Source organism: Penicillium citrinum (genome assembly GCF_028827155.1).
Source record: "Penicillium citrinum strain IBT 23319 chromosome Unknown utg000008l:1.0-2707905.0:1.0-2709502.0, whole genome shotgun sequence".
Classification (NCBI taxonomy): domain Eukaryota; kingdom Fungi; phylum Ascomycota; class Eurotiomycetes; order Eurotiales; family Aspergillaceae; genus Penicillium; species Penicillium citrinum.
This window is the reverse complement of record NW_026622693.1, coordinates 165,968-186,719: the sequence shown is the minus strand read 5'-3', so window position 1 is coordinate 186,719 and position 20,752 is coordinate 165,968. Positions and strand designations below refer to the sequence as shown.

The following is a 20,752-nucleotide window of genomic DNA, read 5'->3' as shown; positions in this document are numbered from 1 at the left end:
TACAGCAATTGGCTGGTTGACTATAGCTGCACTTTCAGGCCATTGTCTAATGAGACCAAAATTGAATGAGTTGATTTGAATATCCCGAGCTTAGAGTTGGCCGAAATAATATAGAATCACCAAATAATATGTAATATGTAATATGTAGACATCAGTTTAATCCCACTGCAAGCAATCCCGCCCTGCAGCTCCGCCTCTCCGCCCGCGTCATCGCCCAACCACCTGGCCATCTCCACTCAACCTCCAACTCCAATCTTCCCTTTCTCTTCTTACTCTCTGTCTTTCTACTTACCTTCCTCCCTGATTGTCTTCCATCCTCCACACTTTGGATGTCGATCAAAATCTAGGTATCCTACGGCGACTCGTCTTCGCTCTTTCTCTTCGGTCGCCGTCGTGGTATTAGGGTGCCAGTCACCCCTACAACAAGATGCGGCTATCTGTATCATTCCTCTCGTTGATCAGTTTGGTCTCCTTATCGATCCCGACAACAGCTTCGCGCAACTACTCAGATACGACTCTTGTCTCACGATCTTTGTCGCTACTCGATGATCGGCCCCCAAACTGTCCTCCCTGTTTCAACTGTCAGCTCGACAAGTACGACTGCACCCATTTCGCACCCTGCAATAGCTTTACCGGCAAATGTACATGTCCTTCTGGATTTGGCGGAGATGACTGCTCATATCCGGAATGTGGCTCGCTCGCCGATGGTGAAAACCGTCCCGTCCGTGAGGGCGATACGTGTAAATGCAAGGATGGATGGGAAGGTATCAACTGTAACGTCTGCCAAACGGATAGCGCCTGTGATCCGTTGATGCCGGAGGGCAAGGATGGAGTCTGTTATAAAGAAGGGGTCACTTCTAAGGAAAACTTCCAGATGTGCGATGTCACAAACCGCAAGATCCTTGATCAGCTGGATGGTCGGAAACCCCAAGTGACCTTTTCGTGCAAAGACGAGGACAAATCTTGTAACTTCCAGTTCTGGGTTGATCAGGTCGAATCTTTCTATTGTGGCTTGGATACTTGCAGCTGGGACATGGAAACTTCGGTCGATGCCAATACGACAAATTACAAATGTGACAACGTCCAGTGCAAGTGCATCCCGGGTCGGTTCTTGTGTGGTGAGAACGGATCAATCGATCTCTCGGACTTTCTGGCCTTGATGATCAAGGGCCCAGCAAGCTTCTCCACGAAATCAACTCGAGAAAGCAGCCAGAGCGTTTTCTCTGAATCCGCCATGAACACTCTGATCAGCCAAGTCTTTGGAGACCCGAGCATCTTCTTGTCCTGCGACTCTGGAGAATGTCTGTACAAGACTAATATTCCCGGCTATAAGCGGCCTGTGAAGACGATCAACACTCCACTTATCGCTGGCGTAATCGCTGGCTGCGCACTTTTCGTGGTTGCGGTGGTCCTGATCGTCTGGTACCTCTCGCGCCGTGCTGCTCGTAACAACTATGCTCGTCTCTCATTATCTGATGATTCCGATGATGAGGCCGCAAGGTTACTTGCTGGACACCGACCTGCCGCTCTCTATTGGGATAACGTATCTTACCACCTGAACGGCAAGGAAATCCTCTCCGGTATCCAAGGTGCTTGTACTCCCGGGCAGATCACAGCGATCATGGGAGCTTCAGGTGCAGGTAAGACTACTTTCTTGGACATTCTGGCTCGGAAAAACAAACGAGGTATTGTTCAAGGCAATTTCTACGTGAACGGCGAGAAGATCAGTGACCACGACTTCAAGAGCATGACCGGCTTCGTTGATCAAGAGGACACTATGCTGCCAACTCTAACTGTTCATGAGACCATCCTTACTAGCGCCTTGTTGAGGCTTCCAAGGGACATGAGCCGAGGGGCAAAAGAGCAAAAGGTTCTGGAAGTTGAAAAACAGCTCGGAATCTACCATATCAAGGACCAACTGATCGGCTCTGAAGAGGGCAAAGGTCGTGGAATTTCTGGAGGTGAAAAGCGCCGAGTCGGTATCGCTTGTGAATTGGTCACTAGCCCTAGCATTCTCTTTTTAGATGAACCGACTAGTGGATTGGTATGCTATCCCCCTGTTCGTCCTGTTACAGAAGCCTCTTGCTAACACACTCAGGATGCTTTCAATGCTTTCAATGTGGTCGAATGCTTGGTTACCCTGGCGAAGACCTATAATCGTACTGTCATTTTTACCATTCACCAGCCTCGCTCGAACATCGTCGCTCTTTTCGACCGACTTATCCTACTTGCTGAGGGTCGTGCCGTCTACTCCGGCCTCTTCTCGTCGTGTCAACGATACTTCAATGAGGCTGGGTACTCCTGCCCCGCGGGTTTCAATATTGCAGACTACCTTGTGGACCTCACAATGCATGCCGGTGGCACGCATTCATATGAAGAATATCTCGATGATGGTGATCAACAACTGAATGGAATTTCGGGTCCTCCAAAAACAGCCTCCAGTAGTCTGCGCGCCGTCAAGTCTGTTGCCAGCGTGTCCAACGTCAGCTTCGAGGATAATTCAAGCAGCGCGGCTGAGCAAACACGCAGACCCAAGAACAAGCGGCGAGTTTCCGTCAAACAACAGCAGGAACGCCAGCTTTACTCACGCCGTAAAGAAGATCGCCCGACAACACCTAAGACCGATGAAGAAGATGCTACCTTAGAAGCTTCTGACTCACAGCAATGGCTTCGACTCTCTCGTCAAAAGCAGAACCAGGTCCCGCCGCAAATTCTTGATGATCCGGATCAGCTTCCGCCGCCAGCTCCCGGCATGTCGGACCTTGATATTCTTGTTGCCAATTATGCAGACTCGGATGTAGGACGAGCAGTCCATGAAGAGATTGTTGCTGCGGTTGAAAGTGCACAAGCTGCCAACGGCTCGACGAACTCCCATCTCGCCGGCGAGACGGATTCTCAGGCGAAAGGTTATGCCCGTGTCAGCTTGCCTCGGCAGTTCATCATTCTATCTCAGCGGACATGGCGGAACCTTTACCGCAACCCGATGTTGATGCTTACTCACTATGCGATCGCTATTCTCCTGGCCGTTTTGTCGGGGTTCCTCTTCTACGGTTTGACTGATGATATCAAGGGTTTCCAGAACCGTCTTGGCCTATTCTTCTTCATTCTGGCATTGTTCGGATTCAGTACCCTGACAAGTCTGACAGTCTTTTCCTCTGAGCGGCTCCTGTTTGTTCGGGAGCGTGCTAATGGGTACTACCATCCAGTGACCTACTTCGCTGCCAAGGTCGTGTTTGATATTGTGCCTCTGCGCCTCATTCCGCCGATCATCATGGGTGTCATTATCTACCCGATGACCGGATTGATCCCAGCCTGGCCAGAGTTCCTACACTTTATGCTGGTTTTGGTTTTGTTCAATCTCGCAGCTGCCAACATCTGTTTATTTATTGGTATTGTTATCCGTGATGGTGGTGTCGCCAACTTGGTGGGAAGTTTGGTGATGCTCTTTAGCTTGCTATTCGCAGGTCTTTTGCTCAATCATGATGCTATTCCTTCATCTGCATTGTGGTTGCAAAGTGTAAGTTCTGTTGTCTCTCCTGTTCTACGCGAGGTTACCAACTAACATGGATTTAGCTTTCCATCTTCCATTATGGTTTCGAGGCCCTAATTGTCAATGAGGTGACTTTCCTCACGCTGATTGATCATAAGTATGGGCTAGATATAGAGGTGCCTGGAGCATCGATCCTCAGTGCCTTTGGATTTGATACGCAGGCTTATTGGCATGATGTGGCGGGACTGGCCGTAATATCCGGGGCGTTTATTATCATTGCATATGCTGCGATGCATTTCCTGCTAGTTGAGAAACGCTAGACGGGCAGCCTTTTGTATGATCTTTTTTCTGATCTGCTCTTTTGATGATACATTTGTTTCAAGTTTGTCTCGGTATTTGCAGTCTACCATGCTCTAGTTTTCTTTGCTTATATCCCGAGGGGAGGGTTGTCTTGAAATGTAAATAGATGTACTGGTATTCTGATACATATTATCCTACTATCCTCAATCATAGAGATATTTCATCATGGGAACTAATAATAATGGCCAAAACCTCTTCCAGTAGGTACTGGAAGAGGTTTTGTATCTAAAAGAGATGGATCTCTTGCACTTGTCCGAACAGCTGACGTACCCTTTCCGCTTATGCTGATATTCTATATTTCTTTCCAAAGAAAAGGTTTCTTACTACTGTCAGGCCAATGCCTAGTATATATGGATAGGGAATGATTGTTTCTCTCTTGGCAGGACGTTTGACACCAATTTTAATGAAGCTATGCAGACGAGACTACTGTAAACAGAATATTGAATACAGTACTCTTGTCGACATCTCAGACGATGGTGATTTTTGAAGCGGTGAGAGTCTTGGCTGATCACATATCCTTTCCCACTTTTACTGCAAATTAAGGAGCGACTACTGCAAGGTTGCAGTAGTCGCCTTGATATCTCAGATGGTGCGGGCTTTCACTGGTCGAAATGCAGTGAGCATGCACCAGTCGACGAGCTATCAACTCATTACAGTTGCACAGCGTATGTGGATAATAATATCAGTACGCAATGTGCCTCCAGGTACCAAACGAGGGCCTTTTTGAACTAAATATAACTCAATTATTTAAAAGTCCGACTGTATTGGCAATATAAAGGTGTCAGCGCTGCCCCTGATCTCGCCTCTTAAAACCTTTTAGACAAACTTGTCGACAGAACCGCTCACAATTCCTGTCAACTGCGCAAAGAGAACCAGGTGGTTATCTTTATCACAATGTCGGATTGGAACGATTATCCTTTCCAGTACTCTTTGCCCGTTGATCCTAGCAAGCTGCCAGAGGGTTATTTCCATATTCTCCCCTCTCGGCAATCTTCTTTAGAGGTTGACACAGACGCCATTGAACAAATGAAAGATGAATGGATCCATGCTCTAGGAAACAAGGGGACCGGGAAATCTACACTGGATGAGAAGATCCTCTCCAATATCCTCCATGTATACCCAGAGTGTCCACCAAGTAAGAGCGCTCCGATGTTGAAACTTGCCACAATTGTGGGCTTGTGGGATGGTAAGTTATTTTTGTGTCCTTAGCTCGGAATTTATAGAAGACTCTAACGGAGGAACAATAGATGAGACAGATAGCCTTGAAACTGCAAAAGTGTGTTACTCTCCTGTTACATTGTGAATGGTTCAGTTTTGTTTGACCATATCCAAGCACCAAGCGATTGTGGATGACATCGCCCTAGCGATTGTGTCCAAGTTAAAGACAGGATCTTCGACCCCTTGCGAATACAAAATCAATGAGCTGTACTTTAATACATTCATGCAAGCCATGGAGCTGCTTGGTGTCCAGGATCATGAGCACAACATGCTTCTGCAAGGGTTTCTGAAGATGTTACAATCTCAGACAGTAGCTCCTCTTGATCAAATGACATTCGAAGCATATAAAGAACAAAGAATTATAAGTTGTGCTGGACTGTAAGTCCTGTTACTTCGAGTTTAATGGGATGAAAGCAAGGCGCTAACTAGGAGTGAAGCTTCGCTAATTTAGTCATACCTACTTGCCATGACTTGAAAGTCAGTGAGAGTGAAATGGCCTCGGTATCATCGATTGTCAAACTCGGAAGTTTGATAGCCGGGCTAGTCAACGATTTTGAAAGCTTTCCCAAAGAATTCGAGGAGCACTTCACTGCTGATAGTCTTGAAGTCATACACAATGCGATGGCAGTCCTAATGGCTAATTATGGTTACACAGAGGAGGAGGCCAAAAACATTCTGAAGGAGGAAATCCTTTCACTGGAGCGCAAGATGCTTGATGAGTATGATGCTTGGAAGAGCTCGCCATCATTTAAATCAGATGACATGCGACGCTACATGGCTTTGTGTATTTTGGGTGCTGGGGGCGCATGTCATGTTCAAGCTAATTCACCAAGATACCATGGGATTCAGTTGAGTACAACTGCAGAAGACAGAGCAAAACTTGTCGGCCGCAATGAAACAAACTACAAACTTCACGGCTACCCTTCACCAGCTTTGTACAAACATAATGCAGAGACTCCAAGCAGAAGAACAGAGATTGTCGGAGAAGGCGAAGGGGACATCCTGGCGCCATTTGAAAGAGCACCAGCGGAGCAGGTGAGTCTTCCTCTGTGCATATTGACCTAAACGTGGAATTACTCTGACAAGATTAGATTTGCATGGCTCCGTATGAGTACACGAGATCCATGCCCGGGAAGAAGACAATTGGGAATTTTATTGAATCCATACGATCCTGGCTCGACTTGCCAGACCATTCAGCTTCGGTCATCGAGCGCGTTGCAAGCATGCTATTTCACTCGAGTCTCATGTAAGAAGATCCCTCAGGCTATTTGACAAATTGCTCAATACATTAACGGACGCCAACTAAGGATCGACGACATTGAGGATGAATCAATGCTGCGTCGTGGAAAGCCAGCAGCACATCTTGTGTTTGGCAAATCTCAGACAGTGAATAGCGCAACCTATCTATACGCAAGAGCAACCCGTGAATTAAACCAGCTGCAGAAGCCTGAGTGTTCAAAGGCTTTTCTAGGTTAGTAGTTAACAATCAGCTTTCTGAAATATGATTTCTAATCTTTGATAGATGAACTGGAAACGCTTGCCCTTGGACAAGCTCTTGATCTTTATTGGAAATTCCAAGAGAAGTGTCCGACCACCCGCGAGTACTTTACAATGATCGATAACAAGACGGGTGGCTTTTTCAGAATGGCATTACGACTTATGGAGATCGAGTCTAATGTCGAACCGTGTCCAGATCTTATGTACCTGGTAACCCTACTTGGGAGATATTACCAGATTCGAGACGATTATATGAATCTGACGTCTGATGAGGTATGTGTCTGGGAGGGTGTGCATTGGGTATTCTACCTCTAATATAACTAACCTGAACAAAATATAGTATACGGGAACGAAAGGATACTGTGAGGATCTGTCGGAAGGCAAATTCTCCTTCCCTCTTGTTCATGCCCTGCAGCATAGCCCTGTGGCGGATCAGATAAGAGGGCTATTGTTCCACCGGGAGAACGGCGGTGATTTGTCGCTCGAGATGAAAGAATACATTGTTTCTGTAATGAGAGATGCGGGTAGTCTTTCGCATGCGCGGGATACTGCGATGCTGTTGTTTGACGCTCTCATGGAAACATTAGAGCGGGTGGAGGCTAAACTTGGTCCGAATAAACGATTGAAGGCTTTATTGCTTTGGTTGAAGATGTGATGATACTACTATGGTATCCTATGCTTACCTATAGTTACATACCTATACATACCTATGTATATATTCTTGGTCAAATACAATATTTGCAATAGTGTATTGCTTTATTATGCTATACTATAGCAAGGTACGGTCCATATAGTATATTGTTGTCTGTTCCAATTGACTACTAGAGTACTAGACAACCTTGTTTAGTACAACCCTAATGCTATATCTTATATTATCAATCATAACAATCTCCATGATTAGTATCTATATTCTATTTTACTCTCTGTTCTATACTAACTATACTTTTTATACTAATATTTATACTAATATTTATACTACTATTTATACTAATATTTATACTTACTGGTGTACTGCTGTGTTGTGGGCACGTGCGACGTCATCTGCGACTCACCCAATTTCAACTTCAACTTCAACTTCGACGACATTTCCTGAACTTCTCCTCCTCTTTTTAATCCGCTGTCTCTTCCTCATTCCAAGGTATGTTAAAGTGGGGACTCTACTTCTATCATCTTCTCTATCTTTATCTCCATCTCCATCTCCTCCATCTTCCCAGCCCCCTCTCTTTTTCCAACTGGGGCTAGTGTCCACCGCCCAAAAGTGCGGCCGGAGCAAGACCTTCGCTAACACTGCCTCATAATAGTTCTCTCTCTTCTCCTCTTCGACTCACATCATCCTCGCTCTAACATTCAACTATTTCTCTGATAATCTTGCAATTTTTTGGTTCTTTGTGAGTTGACCACCAGCCTCATTTTCCCCGCCAAAGCTCTCTGTAATTCCGTTAACTTCTGCGGGAGTTTGGGCCGCAGCAAAACCCCCCCCACACAAACCATCTCCAATTCCGGTGACTGCGCAGTCTCTCTGCGGAACCCTCCATTCTCCTCCTTCTCCTCCTCCTCCTCCTCCTCCTCCTTTACCTCCACATTCACCTTCACCTACTCGAAGCCCTCTACTTCTCGAATCTTTCGACTTTTTTGCTTACTTTCCAAGCCAGCGCATTTCTTATCTGCCCATCATGTCTGGTGAAGCGTGGCTGTATCTGTTGTCGGTATTGATCAATGCCGTCAACCTCTTCCTTCAGGTGTTTTTCACCATTATGTACAGCGATCTCGAGTGGTGAGTTTCGAGTCCCCCCCATCCTGGCAGTGGAGATTGAATTGATCTCTTGCGATGCATGATACTTTCCAATCGATCAGTTGGAGATGCCTCCGCATCCCTGAAATCACTGAAACCTGGCTAATCTCATCTCCCCGCGCAGTGACTACATCAATCCTATCGACCTGTGCAACCGTCTCAACGCCTACATCATCCCCGAAGCTGCCGTCCACGCTTTCCTGACCTTCCTCTTCGTGATCAATGGCTACTGGCTTGCGATTGTCCTGAACCTGCCCCTCCTCGCCTTCAATGCGAAGAAGTACGTCTCGGTTATATTCCGCTTTCGCGTCCTTTCGCGCTCTCTCCTGATCGGCCCTGGATAAAGCTAACACGGAACTTTTGCTGCCCTTTAGGATCTACGACAACCAGCACTTGTTGGATGCGACCGAGATTTTCCGCAAGTTGAATGTGCACAAGAAGGTGAGTCGCTATCAGCTCCTAGCCGCAAGCTGTCCCGGCAGATAGCTAACATTTCGCGTCTTTTAGGAATCTTTCATCAAGCTGGGTTTCCACCTCTTGATGTTCTTCTTCTACCTCTACAGCATGATTGTGGCTCTCATCCGCGATGAGGGACACTGAATCCGCCAAAAGACCGAGGATGCGATGCGCAATGGTCCTCCCAAATAATCTTAAGGAGCTCTCCCAGATCGGCAGAGTATAATCTCCAACACTTCAAACGGTAGCGGAGGTCAATTATCTGTTTGGAATGCCCTATAGGTGTCCGATTGATATGTGTCTGCGGCGACTTCCCCGAGCAGCCTAATGACTTGCAGAGATCAGCTCATTGTTTGTTTGCTTCGATCTCTCCAACGGAGCAAAGCCTTGCATGATTTGGGAGGATTCCTTGAATTATTGAACCTGCTTGGTTCGACCTGCGCTGGGAGATAATAGATGGGTTGTTATTTTTTTTACGCGGTGGAGGGTTGAGCGGCATTTGCCGGTCGAAGAGGTTTATGATTTCTCTTGGACCTTGTGAAATTACTCTATTTTCTGATTTTTCTTTCTATGTTAATCTTATCCTGTCTTTCAGCCTGTGAGTTGTATATACCCTAGGTATCTCCAAGCAGTTTGGCAAATGAAGAGCGTACGATACCCAATGAGCCGTAGAATTACCCGTGGCTTTTCTTTTCCTCTAGTTTATTCTACTACTACTAGTATTATATATTCTCTCTTAATTTCATATACTCTCATCTATTCTCATCTACTCTATTCATCATTTCATGCCATAATTATCACTTCCAATTTATACTCGAACCGCCAAGAGTGGAACCGGCCAAGCTTCGCCGCCCGCGCGTTTGCGGAAAATTCCCAACTTCCGCAACCTCCAACCCTTCAACACCTCCGCAAAACCTCATCTCGTCGAGGTTCCGGCGGTTTTTCCTTTCTAATCATGTCAGCTTTACTCGGTGCCGGTTACGACTCGAGTGACGATGACTCAGTACCCAAGACTTCAGCGACAACCGCCACCAAGATTGTCGCGGCGCCAGAAGTGAATACAGAGGTTTGGTCCCCCGACTTTTCTCCGTCTCCTTCCCCTTGGCTTGAGATTTGAATTTAGCTTTGTCTTTGTGATGATGAGATAAGACTAACGACCCGATAGGATCAAGCGCATATGCAGATGACCCTAGCTAATACCTCCTCACAAGCCCTCACATATAATGCCACCTACGATGATATGATGCGGCCGGCGCAAGGTCCCATCAATCCCTTCAAGCCGGCCGGACCAGGCAATGGAATCAAGCGAAAGAATGTCCCCACGGGGTTTGCGGAGGAGGCATCTATCAGCGAGTCGACTTTCTCGGCGCAACACCGCACGTTTCAGAGTCTGGGCTATACGCGCAACCCGACGCTGCCGGATCAGTTTGTTGGAAATATGGAAAATGTGGAGCAGTTTGGAGGACGGGATGTTGTACAGATGAAGCCTACAAAAGAGAAGTCGGCGGCTTGGAGGGCGAAGCGCCAAAAGAAGGGCGACTCGAGCATTGTCGAGGGTGATGGTGCTTATTTGGGACCCTGGGCTAAATACCAAAATGATCAGCAGTATGATCAGTATGAGGTCGGAGAGGGTGATGAGTATGAGTTGGCTAGTGATGAGGAGTTTGTTGAGGAGGAAGATGAGACTCTGGCTACCGCCGCGCCCATGCCGGCCATGAGCAAGGAAGCCACCGATTACGAGGGAGATTCTTCTAAGGTGGAAACGACCGAATTCCACGGCTCCCAGGAATACGATTACCAAGGCCGAACCTATATGCATGTCCCTCAGGACTTGGATGTCGATCTGCGCAAGGAAGTTGGCAGTATCAAGAACTACGTCCCGAAGAAATTGGTTCATACCTGGAAATCACACACCAAGCCCATTACTTCGCTTCGATTCTTCCCCAATTCTGGTCACTTGTTACTTTCTTCGGCTGCTGATGGAAAGGCAAAGATCTGGGATGTTTATCATTCGCGCGAATTATTGCGCACCTTCTCTGGTCACAATAAGGCCATCACCGATACGGACTTCCATCCCACTGGCAAGACCTTCCTGACTGGCTCATTTGACCGAAACATCAAACTCTGGGATACAGAGTATGGTAAATGTATTGGTCGATTCTCTACGGGTAAGACACCGCACGTTGTGCGTTTCAACCCCGGTGCCGAACACTCGCATGAGTTCCTGGCTGGTATGTCAGATAAGAAGATTGTGCAATTCGATACTCGATCTGGAGAGTTAGTCCAAGAGTATGATCACCATCTGGCGGCCGTCAACACCATTACCTTCGTCGATGATAACCGTCGCTTCATCACTACTTCCGACGACAAGTCTCTTCGAGCCTGGGAATACGGTATCCCCGTTCCAATCAAGTTCATTGCCGAACCATACATGTTTGCTCTCACGCGTGCGACACCCCATCCCAATGGCAAATATGTTGCTTTCCAATCCGGTGATAACCAGATCGTTGTTTATGGAGCTACGGATAAATTCCGTCAGAATCGCAAGAAGAGTTTCCGCGGTCATAATACCTCGGGCTATGGTATTGATCTTAAGATCTCGCCGGATGGTCAGTTCATTGTTTCGGGTGATAGTGCTGGCTTTGCCTGCTTCTGGGATTGGAAGACTGGCAAGATGTATCACAAGATCCAGGCTGGTGGTAAAGAAGGTGGCGCTGTTACTTGCTTGGATTGGCATCCTCAAGAGACAAGTAAGGTGGTTACTGGTGGATTGGATGGTATTATCAGATATTGGGATTAAAAAGATGGTTAAGTTGGAGATTATTACTAGTTATGCCGGCTTTTGGCGTGGAAAATATTCACTGGGTCTTCTTTCTCCCCCGTTTCTTTGCCTTTACTTTAATTGGATTCCAATCCAATATAGACATGATGTCAAGGCTGACATCATGTCTCTATGCAACGACTCTTTCGAACCGAGGACAAGGAGCGATGTGAGAACTCGAGATGTTCGAATAAGATGTAGAATTCAAGAAAGTAATAGAATTGAGAAAAGGTGAAGAGCGATAGGTACTCGAGATCATCATCATACATGTATAGGGCCTGGCACGAGATCAGTAGATAAGGTGACTTGGGAGAGTAGGCCAGTTTCATCACTAACAAGTGCACGTCAAATTCAATTCTAGACCCATATTATGCGGTGAACTCAGGTAGCAATTCATGATTGTGTTTTATTCCTCCCAAAACAAATTCAAGCTCTGTCCAAGTCATCCCTGGTAAATGCATACATGTCCGACACGTCTCAGTCAATCACGGGGGTTGAAATTCCAGTTGAAATGTCTCGCTCGGAAAAAAACTCGTTCTTGGACAGAGACAATTCGTCGCTATGGCGAAGTTGACTCAGAATCTTGAAGCGTCCAAGAGCGCTGAGGTCTGTGCCTTGGCTGGGTTGGTCTTGTGCGGACGGACTATGAGATTGAAAGTTCGGGCATGTGTCGAGGACTGCAGGCTGACTATCAACATTTTCAAGGTCGACGGGTTCCTGCTCGCACGTTCTCTTGGGCCTACCAGATGAATTGGTTATGCAGGTCGGCGCGGCTGTTTGGGCTGTGGATAGGTCTTATCTGGTGGATCAGGGCTCAAGTTGATCACCGTAACTTCCTTCGGTTGATCATATGCCATGATCTTTATGATGTAGCTTTGTGATCTGGTTAAGAATCAAACAAGATGGGATTGGCATGGGAGGAGAGAAAAGCAAAGGAGATGAAAAGAGATTAAAGACGAAATGAAGAGCGAACGAATGAATGATGTCAGAGGTTAAAAAGGAGAGAAGAAGAGACGAAAAGGAAGCAGCCAGGAGGACCAAAAGAGGAAGGTGCGATGGTGTAGGTCAGTATCACGTGGAAAGGCAAGATTCATTTAGGGTTAGACAGGAGTATAAGTAGAAGTAGAAGAGTAGGAGAGAATAGTAGGAGAGAAGAGAGAATTCAATTCAATCAGGCTGAGTCTATAGATGCATGGGACAAAAGAACGCTAGACTTGGACAAACACATAACATCCCACACCAATTTATTACGCACCAGCGTAAAAGATCTGTACATAAAAAACATGGCAAATATGCTAGTCTTCACAGTCATGAACGAAGAGATCTAATCCAATGCACCGAAGTATGCCAAAGCCATGTCGGCGAAAGTAGTCGAGGATGCTTCCATAACAGCACGGCTAGAGCTCCAATGCCAGTGGCAATCACTGTGCTAAGTCCAAGACCAAGAATCTGGCTCTGATGTTGAACGGCAGCAATTACTTCCGAGTAACGTTGATTGCTAAAGCTGATCCGAGCATACTGGGTCTTCCATCCCAGGAACGGTAAACGGCGGTCGATAGTTTCCTCGATAGACTTGCGTAGCTTGTAAATGGGAGACTTAACACCCCAGCGCATTTCAAGGTAGTTTTGTTTAGATAGGTCGTTGATGGCGTACGTATCGGCGCATCGTTGGTTAGTGTATGCTTGGAAAGCTGCTTGGCGTCGCACACTACGGGTGTAGACACTGAGATCGGCGTCATAAACACCGTGCTGATCGAGTTGTTCAAATAGAACGCGCACGTCTTCTAGACCTGCGTTCAAACCCTGGCCATAGAAGGGAAGAACTGCATGTGCTGCGTCACCGATGATCGCCACGCCGGAGCTAAAGTGATGAGGGCTACACTTGATGCTGATCAATGGCAGATGCGGATTGATGGCAAACTGCTCGGCCAGGGCAGCCGGTTCAATCAATTCCGGGCAGACACCCGGGAAGTGCAGATCAAAGAACTCATAGAGTTGAGCAGGGGTGTTCTCTAAGAGCGTGTAGTGTGACGAAGGCGCAAACAGCGTGCAGGTAAATGATTTGTCTGCCGAGGGTAACGCAATGAACATGAACTCTCGACCGGGCCAGATATGGAGATGATTGGGCGATATCCGGAAGTTTCCATCTTCGGTTGGAGGGATGCGGAATTCACACCATAAAGTGTCGATATATTCCTGTTGGTAGTCGACACGCGCAAACTTCATCATATGAAAACGCGATGCCGAATGGGCCCCATCCGCCCCGAGAAGATAATCGAAGGAGACCTCGATTTCGGGTACTCGGCCGGCTACGCCGAGATTATCGGGCTGGGGTGTGTCACCAGGAATGCGGCGCTCGAACCATGCCTTATTAGTACGGAAATCAGCACCTGTCAACTTATGGTTGAAGAACAACTTGACGTTGGGGGCCCGCTCTAATTCATCTAGAAGCGCGTTATTCAGGACACTACGGTCCAGAGCATTGATAGCCTATACAGATTAGATTAGTTAACGGGACTGAAGTGCAGGGTTAAGACTTATGTAAGGGCAATGCAGGTGAATTGCATACACGACCGTGAACGTCATAGGCTTGAGCAGCCTCCCATAAAGCACCAGCATCTCGACCATGAATCATACGCCCATGCATAGGAATGGTCTGGTGGAGCACTTGATCGATTAGACCCGGTCGATTAGAGCCTTGGAGTGCTGTGACACCACGCTCAGATATGGCCAGGTTAATCGACTTGGTGAAATTGAGCGGGACGGTGGTTGGGTCACGAAGATCTACAGATTAAAAACATTATTGTTGGCATTGTACCGGCTGAGATAGAAAATCTCAATCATAAAAAGACTGTGTTGGGAAAAGCTGGGATGTTGATGGATGAGAATGTAGTCTCTCGGGACCCTGGAGGACCCTGCGAGATTGAAGGACAAGGGTATATATTTTACGGAAGAGTCCACCCCGGAGGATTTTCGAGTGTACCGTTCAGTCCACTCACCCATTTCACTCCAGGAAGGGTCTCTTGTGCTCCCCGACTTCACTTCGGGGTTTTAAATCATTGTCACACACAATGAACGTACCTCCTCGTAGCTCATAGACTTCAACCTCGTCACCGCGTGATGCCGCATAGAGTGCGGCCAAAGACCCCACCGGGCCGGCGCCGACCACCACCACTTTTTGCCGGGTTGAAGGGGCCATTGAGACTGATCCAGACGTGCTTGAGACGAAACTGGAAAGATCGTGCGATCCTGGCAACCTCAAAACTCGACAAAAATAATAAAAAAACGACAAAGAGAAATTTCACTGGCCTCGCCGGAATTTCCCTGATCACGTGCTGCGGTATCGGACTTTACTTTTTTCGGAAATTGCTGAGTCGTCCGAATTGCATTATTTCACCGCCCGATTTATCAGGTGTCAATCACATGATCCAGTCTCATGGATATACGCTATTCCCCTCTGGGCCTAGCGTAGACAGTCCCTCCGCTTTGAATTTCTCGCGGAGACGCAAAAAAGTAGCCATCCCACCTGTTTTGTGCATTTTTATATCACCATGACTGCTCGAAAGTGCTCCGGCGTGGACTGCCCTAATGATGCGGGTACTCTTCAATGCCCTACCTGCCTGAAAATGGGCACGGATAGCTTCTTCTGCTCGCAAGATTGTTTCAAGCGGAGTTGGGTATGGTTCGACCTGAATTGAAGAATTGATCTACATTACACAAATTCGAATGGAAACTAATCATTTCCCCCCTTCCAGAGCGAGCACAAGTCGATTCACAAGAAAAGTAATCTCCTCGCCAATATATTCCCTCCGAAAGTAGTTTCTGAACCTGATCCAGCAACCGGCCACTTCAATCCATTCCCCGCCTATCCATTCGCCGGTCCTCTACGACCTGTATACCCGCTGTCCGCTACGCGCACTGTTCCCAAAACGATCCCTCACCCCGATTATGCGCGCGATGGTATTCCCCGTTCCGAGCAGAAGCTCATCGGTCGTCACAATATCAAGATCTTGAACAAAGAAGAGCAAGAGGGTATGCGCCGAGTGTGCCGGCTTGCGCGTGAGGTTCTGGATATTGCCGCTCGTGCATTGAAGCCTGGCGTGACCACCGATGAGATCGATAAGATTGTTCACGAGGCGTGTATCGAGCGCGAGGTAGGCCAATTAGCTTAGAAGCTTTCAATCCTTCGGCCCCGTCATGTCTGCTAACATCTCTTTCCTTCTCCAAGTCCTACCCCTCCCCTCTCAACTATATGCAGTTCCCCAAATCCGTCTGCACCTCGATTAATGAGACCATCTGCCATGGTATTCCCGATCAACGGCCTCTGGAGGATGGCGACATCATCAACATTGACGTCACTCTTTACCACAAGGGCTTCCACGGAGATATCAACGAAACTTATTACGTTGGAGATAAGGCGCTCGCCAACCCAGAAGCGGTGCGGGTAGTTGAGACATCGCGTGAATGTCTTGATAAATCAATTGAACTGGTCAAGCCGGGTATGCTGTTCCGTGACCCGGGTAATGTGATCGAGAAGCATGCCAAGTCAAGAAACTGCAGCGTTGTCAAGACATACTGTGGTCACGGTATCAACCAGCTCTTCCACTGTGCTCCCAACGTGCCTCACTACGGCAAGAACAAAGCTGTTGGAACCGCTAAGCCCGGCATGTGCTTTACTATCGAGCCCATGATCAATATCGGTACCCACCGTGACCGTACATGGCCCGACGACTGGACGAGTACCACCCAGGATGGATCTCTGTCCGCTCAATTTGAGCACACTATGTTGGTCACTGAGGATGGCGTTGAAGTTCTCACAGCTCGCTTGCCAGACTCCCCTGGTGGACCAGTTCCAATGCCCGCTGTGGAGAGTGGAAACTAGTTATATAGAGATATTTGAATGTTGCATATGAAGTTTGGATACCTCTGGAGCAAATTTATGACTCCCCATGGAAAAAATGAGGGCTGCTGGCACCGGGTAGTCTTATATTAGTAGAATTCTATATACATTGATGATATACTACCTGCATTCGTGTACTGACTATACAATGTTGTTAGTATCTCCTGATTCTACTACTTCTCCTCTTCCTTCTCTTCCTCCTCCTTGGAGTACTCCCCTCATACCAATGTGTATAGCACAAAGTAGCCCCATCTTCAATGTGGGGCTATTGATGATGAAACGTGGGGATCGACTATTCAAACGCTCGCATTTCTTCCTATACTAGTATGAATAATAGTTCAGGCTATTCAATAAATGGAATAGCTGTATTGGAATATACTATTATTATTCTGTCTATTCATCGGAGTATAAATAATAAGTAGAGGATTGTGAAGGACACCGCCATAGTATGGCAGTATACTCTATATTTCTTGGCAAGTCGACTAATCTACACTAATGCAGATGGCTCATTGGATGTTTCAAAGCACAGCACAGCCCAGCACCAATGAGACTGTACATGCATATGTACTTACTTCATCGCAACATCAAACCCAATATGTATAACCTCGTCTATTACTTGATTTAGTATTTAAATTTATTCCTCTGGTCGCCTGAACCCCACATGATTGAGCCCCACACTAGTTGAGCCTCTCCACATACTCGCAAATACTCTCCTCCCTCCACATACTTTTTCTTCTTGTTCAATTCACCCTTTGGTAACAGTGGAACTCATTCACTGTGGGACAATCTACTCTTCTTGCACCTATAATATCTATTTATCAATCAATCTTCCAAAATGGCCGGCAAGCTTCACAGCGCACCACCTTTCCGCGCTGAGCATATGGGCTCTTTGTTGCGTCCAGATGACCTGTTGGAAGTTCGCGCGAAGATTCGGGATACTGGCGTGTCCGAGGAAGAGGCTGGCTTGCTAGCTGTGGAGCAAAGAGCTGTTAAGGATGTTGTCCAGATGCAGCGTGATCTGGGCTTGAAGGCCATCTGCTCGGGCGAGTACAACCGCACTCGTTTCTGGGGTCTCATGTGGGATGAGTTTGAGGGTATGACATCTTATTCAATCCTACTACTTCCATTGAATGTAGCGACAATTATTCAATTATACTAACTATGCTTAGGAACAATCCGTTTGCAAGATGCTGATGCCTCTATGTTCAGACTATACCACCCTGACGTGGTTAGTCTGATTGAGAAGGATCGCAAGGTCATGCCCGGCGACTCGGTCATTGCCGGCTCGAAGCTCACTTGGAACCCCGAGAAATCAGTCTCCAATCTTCATGAGCTGAAATTGATTCAACAAGCCCTGCCTGAGAGCGAATGGAGTAACATCAAGTTGACCATGATCACTCCGGCTTGGTTCCACATGCGCTACAAGCAAGGCAAGGCCTATACCCCCGAGGCCTATGCCAATGATGAAGAGTACTTCAAGGGTGTGGCCCATGTCTATCAAGCCGAGCTCGACGCATTGTACAAGGCCGGCCTGCGAAACGTCCAATTCGATGACCCTGGCATGGCCTACTTCTGCTCCAAGGACTTCCGTCAAGGCTGGGCTGATGATAAGGATAACATCGGAACAGTTGACGATCTCTTCGATGCTTATGTCCAGCTATACAATGACTGCTTGTCAAAGATTCCCACCGACATGCACACGGGTATTCACCTGTGCCGTGGTAACTTCATCGGCGGCCGTCACTTTTCCGAGGGATCCTACGACATTATTGCGAAGAAGCTTTTCGAAAACCTGAATGTCAACACCTTCTACCTTGAGTACGATACTGAGCGAGCTGGTGGCTTTGAACCTCTCCAGTTCCTCCCGAAGAACAAAAACGTCGTTGTCGGTGTCATCAGCACCAAGCTCCGTGAATTGGAAGACAAGGAGGCTATGAAGGAGCGTATTTACAAGGCTGCCGACTTTGTCGCCTCGGGCAGTGACGAGACACGCGAAGAGGCTCTGAAGCGGATCTGCGTTAGCCCCCAGTGTGGTTTCAGTACCCACGAAAGCGGATACCCACTCAGCTTGGAAGATGAGAAGAAGAAGTTAGGCCTGGTGCGGCAAATCGCCGATGAGATCTGGGGCGAAGCATAAAGGTGTACGTTTGTTTAGTGGAGTTAAATGAGGATCTAGGTGGTGGCTTTGCAGGAGGGTTTCTTTATTTTCAACAGCGACGAAACTTGACGACACGAGATATCCATTCAACAATTTTTTATCATCCTACATCAGCATAAGTGTGACAAATTTAACAACAGACACTTCCAATGAAGTATCCATCTCTCATTTGTGACGTACTAGTACATTTTGCGGTAACAAAGTGTAGTTATCTATTATACCAACTGCTTACATCTTGATATAGTAGACTAGAAGTCCAACAATGGAGCAGAAGAGAATTGAATGATGGTCCACCTCTTGTTTCGAATCAATCATGAGCCACACTCTTCTGTACTCAACCATTGTCTTTAATTGTATATCTTATTGTATACAATTTCTATACAAAATTGTATCCGCAGTGAATAGGCCTGCACGTGATGGGCCTTCCTCGCCAGTCAACCTCGCCTTCTTCCTTTCTTCTTCTTTTACTTCATTTCTTTCATCGCACCTATCTCACAATTGTTTCCTGACTGGATTCATAACTCTCATCTCCGACTTCGTCAAGTCGAGGTTGACACATAGAGCTTGCTGGCCGGATCATCTGTGACACTTCTGAAAGTGGCATCATGTCGCGTCGCGACTCTAGAAGACACAGGCCAGATGCTGAAGATGATTACTATCGTCCAGATACCGAATTCAGAGGGCGTCCTGTGGCCGGTACGGGAGCAGTTCTCCCGACCAAGTTCTGGCCTCAGCGTGCAGATGATGAGCCAATGACTATTTTCCAACCTCGTCAATTCTGTCTAGGATCAAACTATGTGTTCCGGCACACTCAGATACACATGAGCAATCAACTACTCATCTTGACGGACGGCTCCTGCTCCAACAATGGCATCCCGGATGCCAGAGGTGGCTGCTCTTTCATCTATGGACCACAATTAGAATCCGACGGGAACTACGCCCGTAAACACTTTCGTCTTGAGAACAAGGGTCCCTTTGGTGAACCCTACCCACAGACAAGTAATCGTGCAGAGCTACGCGCGGTTATCGCGGCCCTTCGATATCGGAACTGGGCTAGAGAAAACTTTAACAGCATCGTCGTGGCGACTGATTCCGAATACGTGTCCGACGGAGTTACCAAATGGATCAGAAGATGGTTGCATAACGGCTGGCGGACAAGATCAGGGCCCGTTGAGAATATCGATCTTTGGCAGTGTCTCCTCGGGGACGTGGAACGGCTGTGGGATTCTGCTATTCAAGTCCTCTTCTGGCGAATTCCACGAAACCTCAACCAAGACGCAGACGGTCTTGCCAGAACAGCAACGCATCTTCCTGAACAGCATGATTTTGTGGATCATGTGGACTATTCTTTCTAAGCAGGTAGATGTGGGACCCAACAGAATCCACTTCTGGCAAGGAAGTGCAAGTTCTTCTTTTTACATCGGAGGGCTGGCTGGCGGATTTCTAGGAGGTGACAGGTGTTTTATCACGAATATTTTCATGTTCATCTATTGTTATTCTCCATCTTTTTGTATTCTGTAGTATTTAGGACTTACCTTTTTGTATTATCTAGTAGCTAGCACATTTACACTATCATTATCTCAACATACTCAATAACTGACAATTCAAGTGGATGATTTATCACCAGGGGTGCTCTATGGTCATCAAGTTTGTCCTTTACCATTGCGCCCTCTCGTTCTTGTACTCTCACTGAATTCACCTCCCAGGTCAACCTTCAATCATCTAGTAAATAGACATGCTAAAAGCTTCTCGTTCGATGAAAACCTCACGGGTCTTTAACTATTCATAAACTATCGAATTTTCAATACCTTTGTATCTTGTGAACACCAAAGGCATTTTAAAAGCCTTCCACTCCTGTTGACTAGTTACAATATCTACTAGTAATACATAACATAATCTAAACAGTGCTAGATATGAAATACTACCTACTACGTATAGTATCTCTAAGTAGATCTCATATCTTTTCAGTAGTCATCATCCCATGGTCTCCAGATCATGGGATTTAAAGGGTAGGGCTACCATTTCCTATTAGTAGCTGCCGCACATATCAGCACTCATAC

At 46.9% G+C, this 20,752-nt stretch overlaps 9 protein-coding genes across 9 annotated transcripts; 8 read left to right on the top strand and 1 right to left on the bottom strand.

Moving 5' to 3' along the window:
* Nucleotides 1–427: 427 nt before the first annotated feature.
* N7469_008504 (putative ATP-dependent permease ADP1) lies at nt 428–3,810 on the top strand (the record flags this gene model as incomplete). The annotated part of the gene is made up of 3 exons (XM_056647422.1): nt 428–2,044; nt 2,099–3,517; nt 3,574–3,810. 3 exons carry the CDS (start codon nt 428–430, stop codon nt 3,808–3,810), a joined length of 3,273 nt encoding a protein of 1,090 aa, XP_056497187.1.
* Nucleotides 3,811–4,744: 934 nt separating this feature from the next.
* N7469_008503 (isoprenoid synthase domain-containing protein) lies at nt 4,745–5,450 on the top strand (the record flags this gene model as incomplete). The annotated part of the gene is made up of 3 exons (XM_056647421.1): nt 4,745–5,036; nt 5,098–5,126; nt 5,184–5,450. 3 exons carry the CDS (start codon nt 4,745–4,747, stop codon nt 5,448–5,450), a joined length of 588 nt encoding a protein of 195 aa, XP_056497186.1.
* A 14-nt stretch (nt 5,451–5,464) lies between these two features.
* N7469_008502 (bifunctional terpene synthase/polyprenyl synthetase family protein) lies at nt 5,465–7,220 on the top strand (the record flags this gene model as incomplete). Its single annotated transcript, XM_056647420.1, has 5 exons — nt 5,551–6,103; nt 6,160–6,314; nt 6,376–6,539; nt 6,591–6,838; nt 6,906–7,220. Coding segments are annotated over 5 exons (1,435 nt in total), but the record flags the coding sequence as incomplete, so codon positions are not given.
* A 997-nt stretch (nt 7,221–8,217) lies between these two features.
* N7469_008501 (cornichon family protein) lies at nt 8,218–8,971 on the top strand (the record flags this gene model as incomplete). Its single annotated transcript, XM_056647419.1, has 4 exons — nt 8,218–8,339; nt 8,482–8,637; nt 8,732–8,798; nt 8,865–8,971. Coding segments are annotated over 4 exons (438 nt in total), but the record flags the coding sequence as incomplete, so codon positions are not given.
* A 797-nt stretch (nt 8,972–9,768) lies between these two features.
* On the top strand, nt 9,769–11,613 carry N7469_008500 (WD40 repeat domain-containing protein; the record flags this gene model as incomplete). Its single annotated transcript, XM_056647418.1, has 2 exons — nt 9,769–9,879; nt 9,979–11,613. 2 exons carry the CDS (start codon nt 9,769–9,771, stop codon nt 11,611–11,613), a joined length of 1,746 nt encoding a protein of 581 aa, XP_056497183.1.
* A 1,329-nt stretch (nt 11,614–12,942) lies between these two features.
* Nucleotides 12,943–14,833, bottom strand: bna4 (kynurenine 3-monooxygenase; the record flags this gene model as incomplete). The annotated part of the gene is made up of 3 exons (XM_056647417.1): nt 12,943–14,124; nt 14,204–14,418; nt 14,716–14,833. 3 exons carry the CDS (start codon nt 14,831–14,833, stop codon nt 12,943–12,945), a joined length of 1,515 nt encoding a protein of 504 aa, XP_056497182.1.
* Nucleotides 14,834–15,185: 352 nt separating this feature from the next.
* Nucleotides 15,186–16,516, top strand: N7469_008498 (methionine aminopeptidase MAP1; the record flags this gene model as incomplete). Its single annotated transcript, XM_056647416.1, has 3 exons — nt 15,186–15,311; nt 15,390–15,788; nt 15,863–16,516. The coding sequence occupies 3 exons, from the start codon at nt 15,186–15,188 to the stop codon at nt 16,514–16,516; spliced, it is 1,179 nt and encodes a 392-aa protein (XP_056497181.1).
* An 853-nt stretch (nt 16,517–17,369) lies between these two features.
* N7469_008497 (cobalamin-independent methionine synthase II family protein) lies at nt 17,370–18,671 on the top strand (the record flags this gene model as incomplete). The annotated part of the gene is made up of 2 exons (XM_056647415.1): nt 17,370–17,628; nt 17,704–18,671. 2 exons carry the CDS (start codon nt 17,370–17,372, stop codon nt 18,669–18,671), a joined length of 1,227 nt encoding a protein of 408 aa, XP_056497180.1.
* A 626-nt stretch (nt 18,672–19,297) lies between these two features.
* On the top strand, nt 19,298–20,047 carry N7469_008496 (uncharacterized protein; the record flags this gene model as incomplete). The annotated part of the gene is made up of 1 exon (XM_056647414.1): nt 19,298–20,047. One exon carries the CDS (start codon nt 19,298–19,300, stop codon nt 20,045–20,047), a length of 750 nt encoding a protein of 249 aa, XP_056497179.1.
* Between the last annotated feature and the right edge of the window lie 705 nt (nt 20,048–20,752).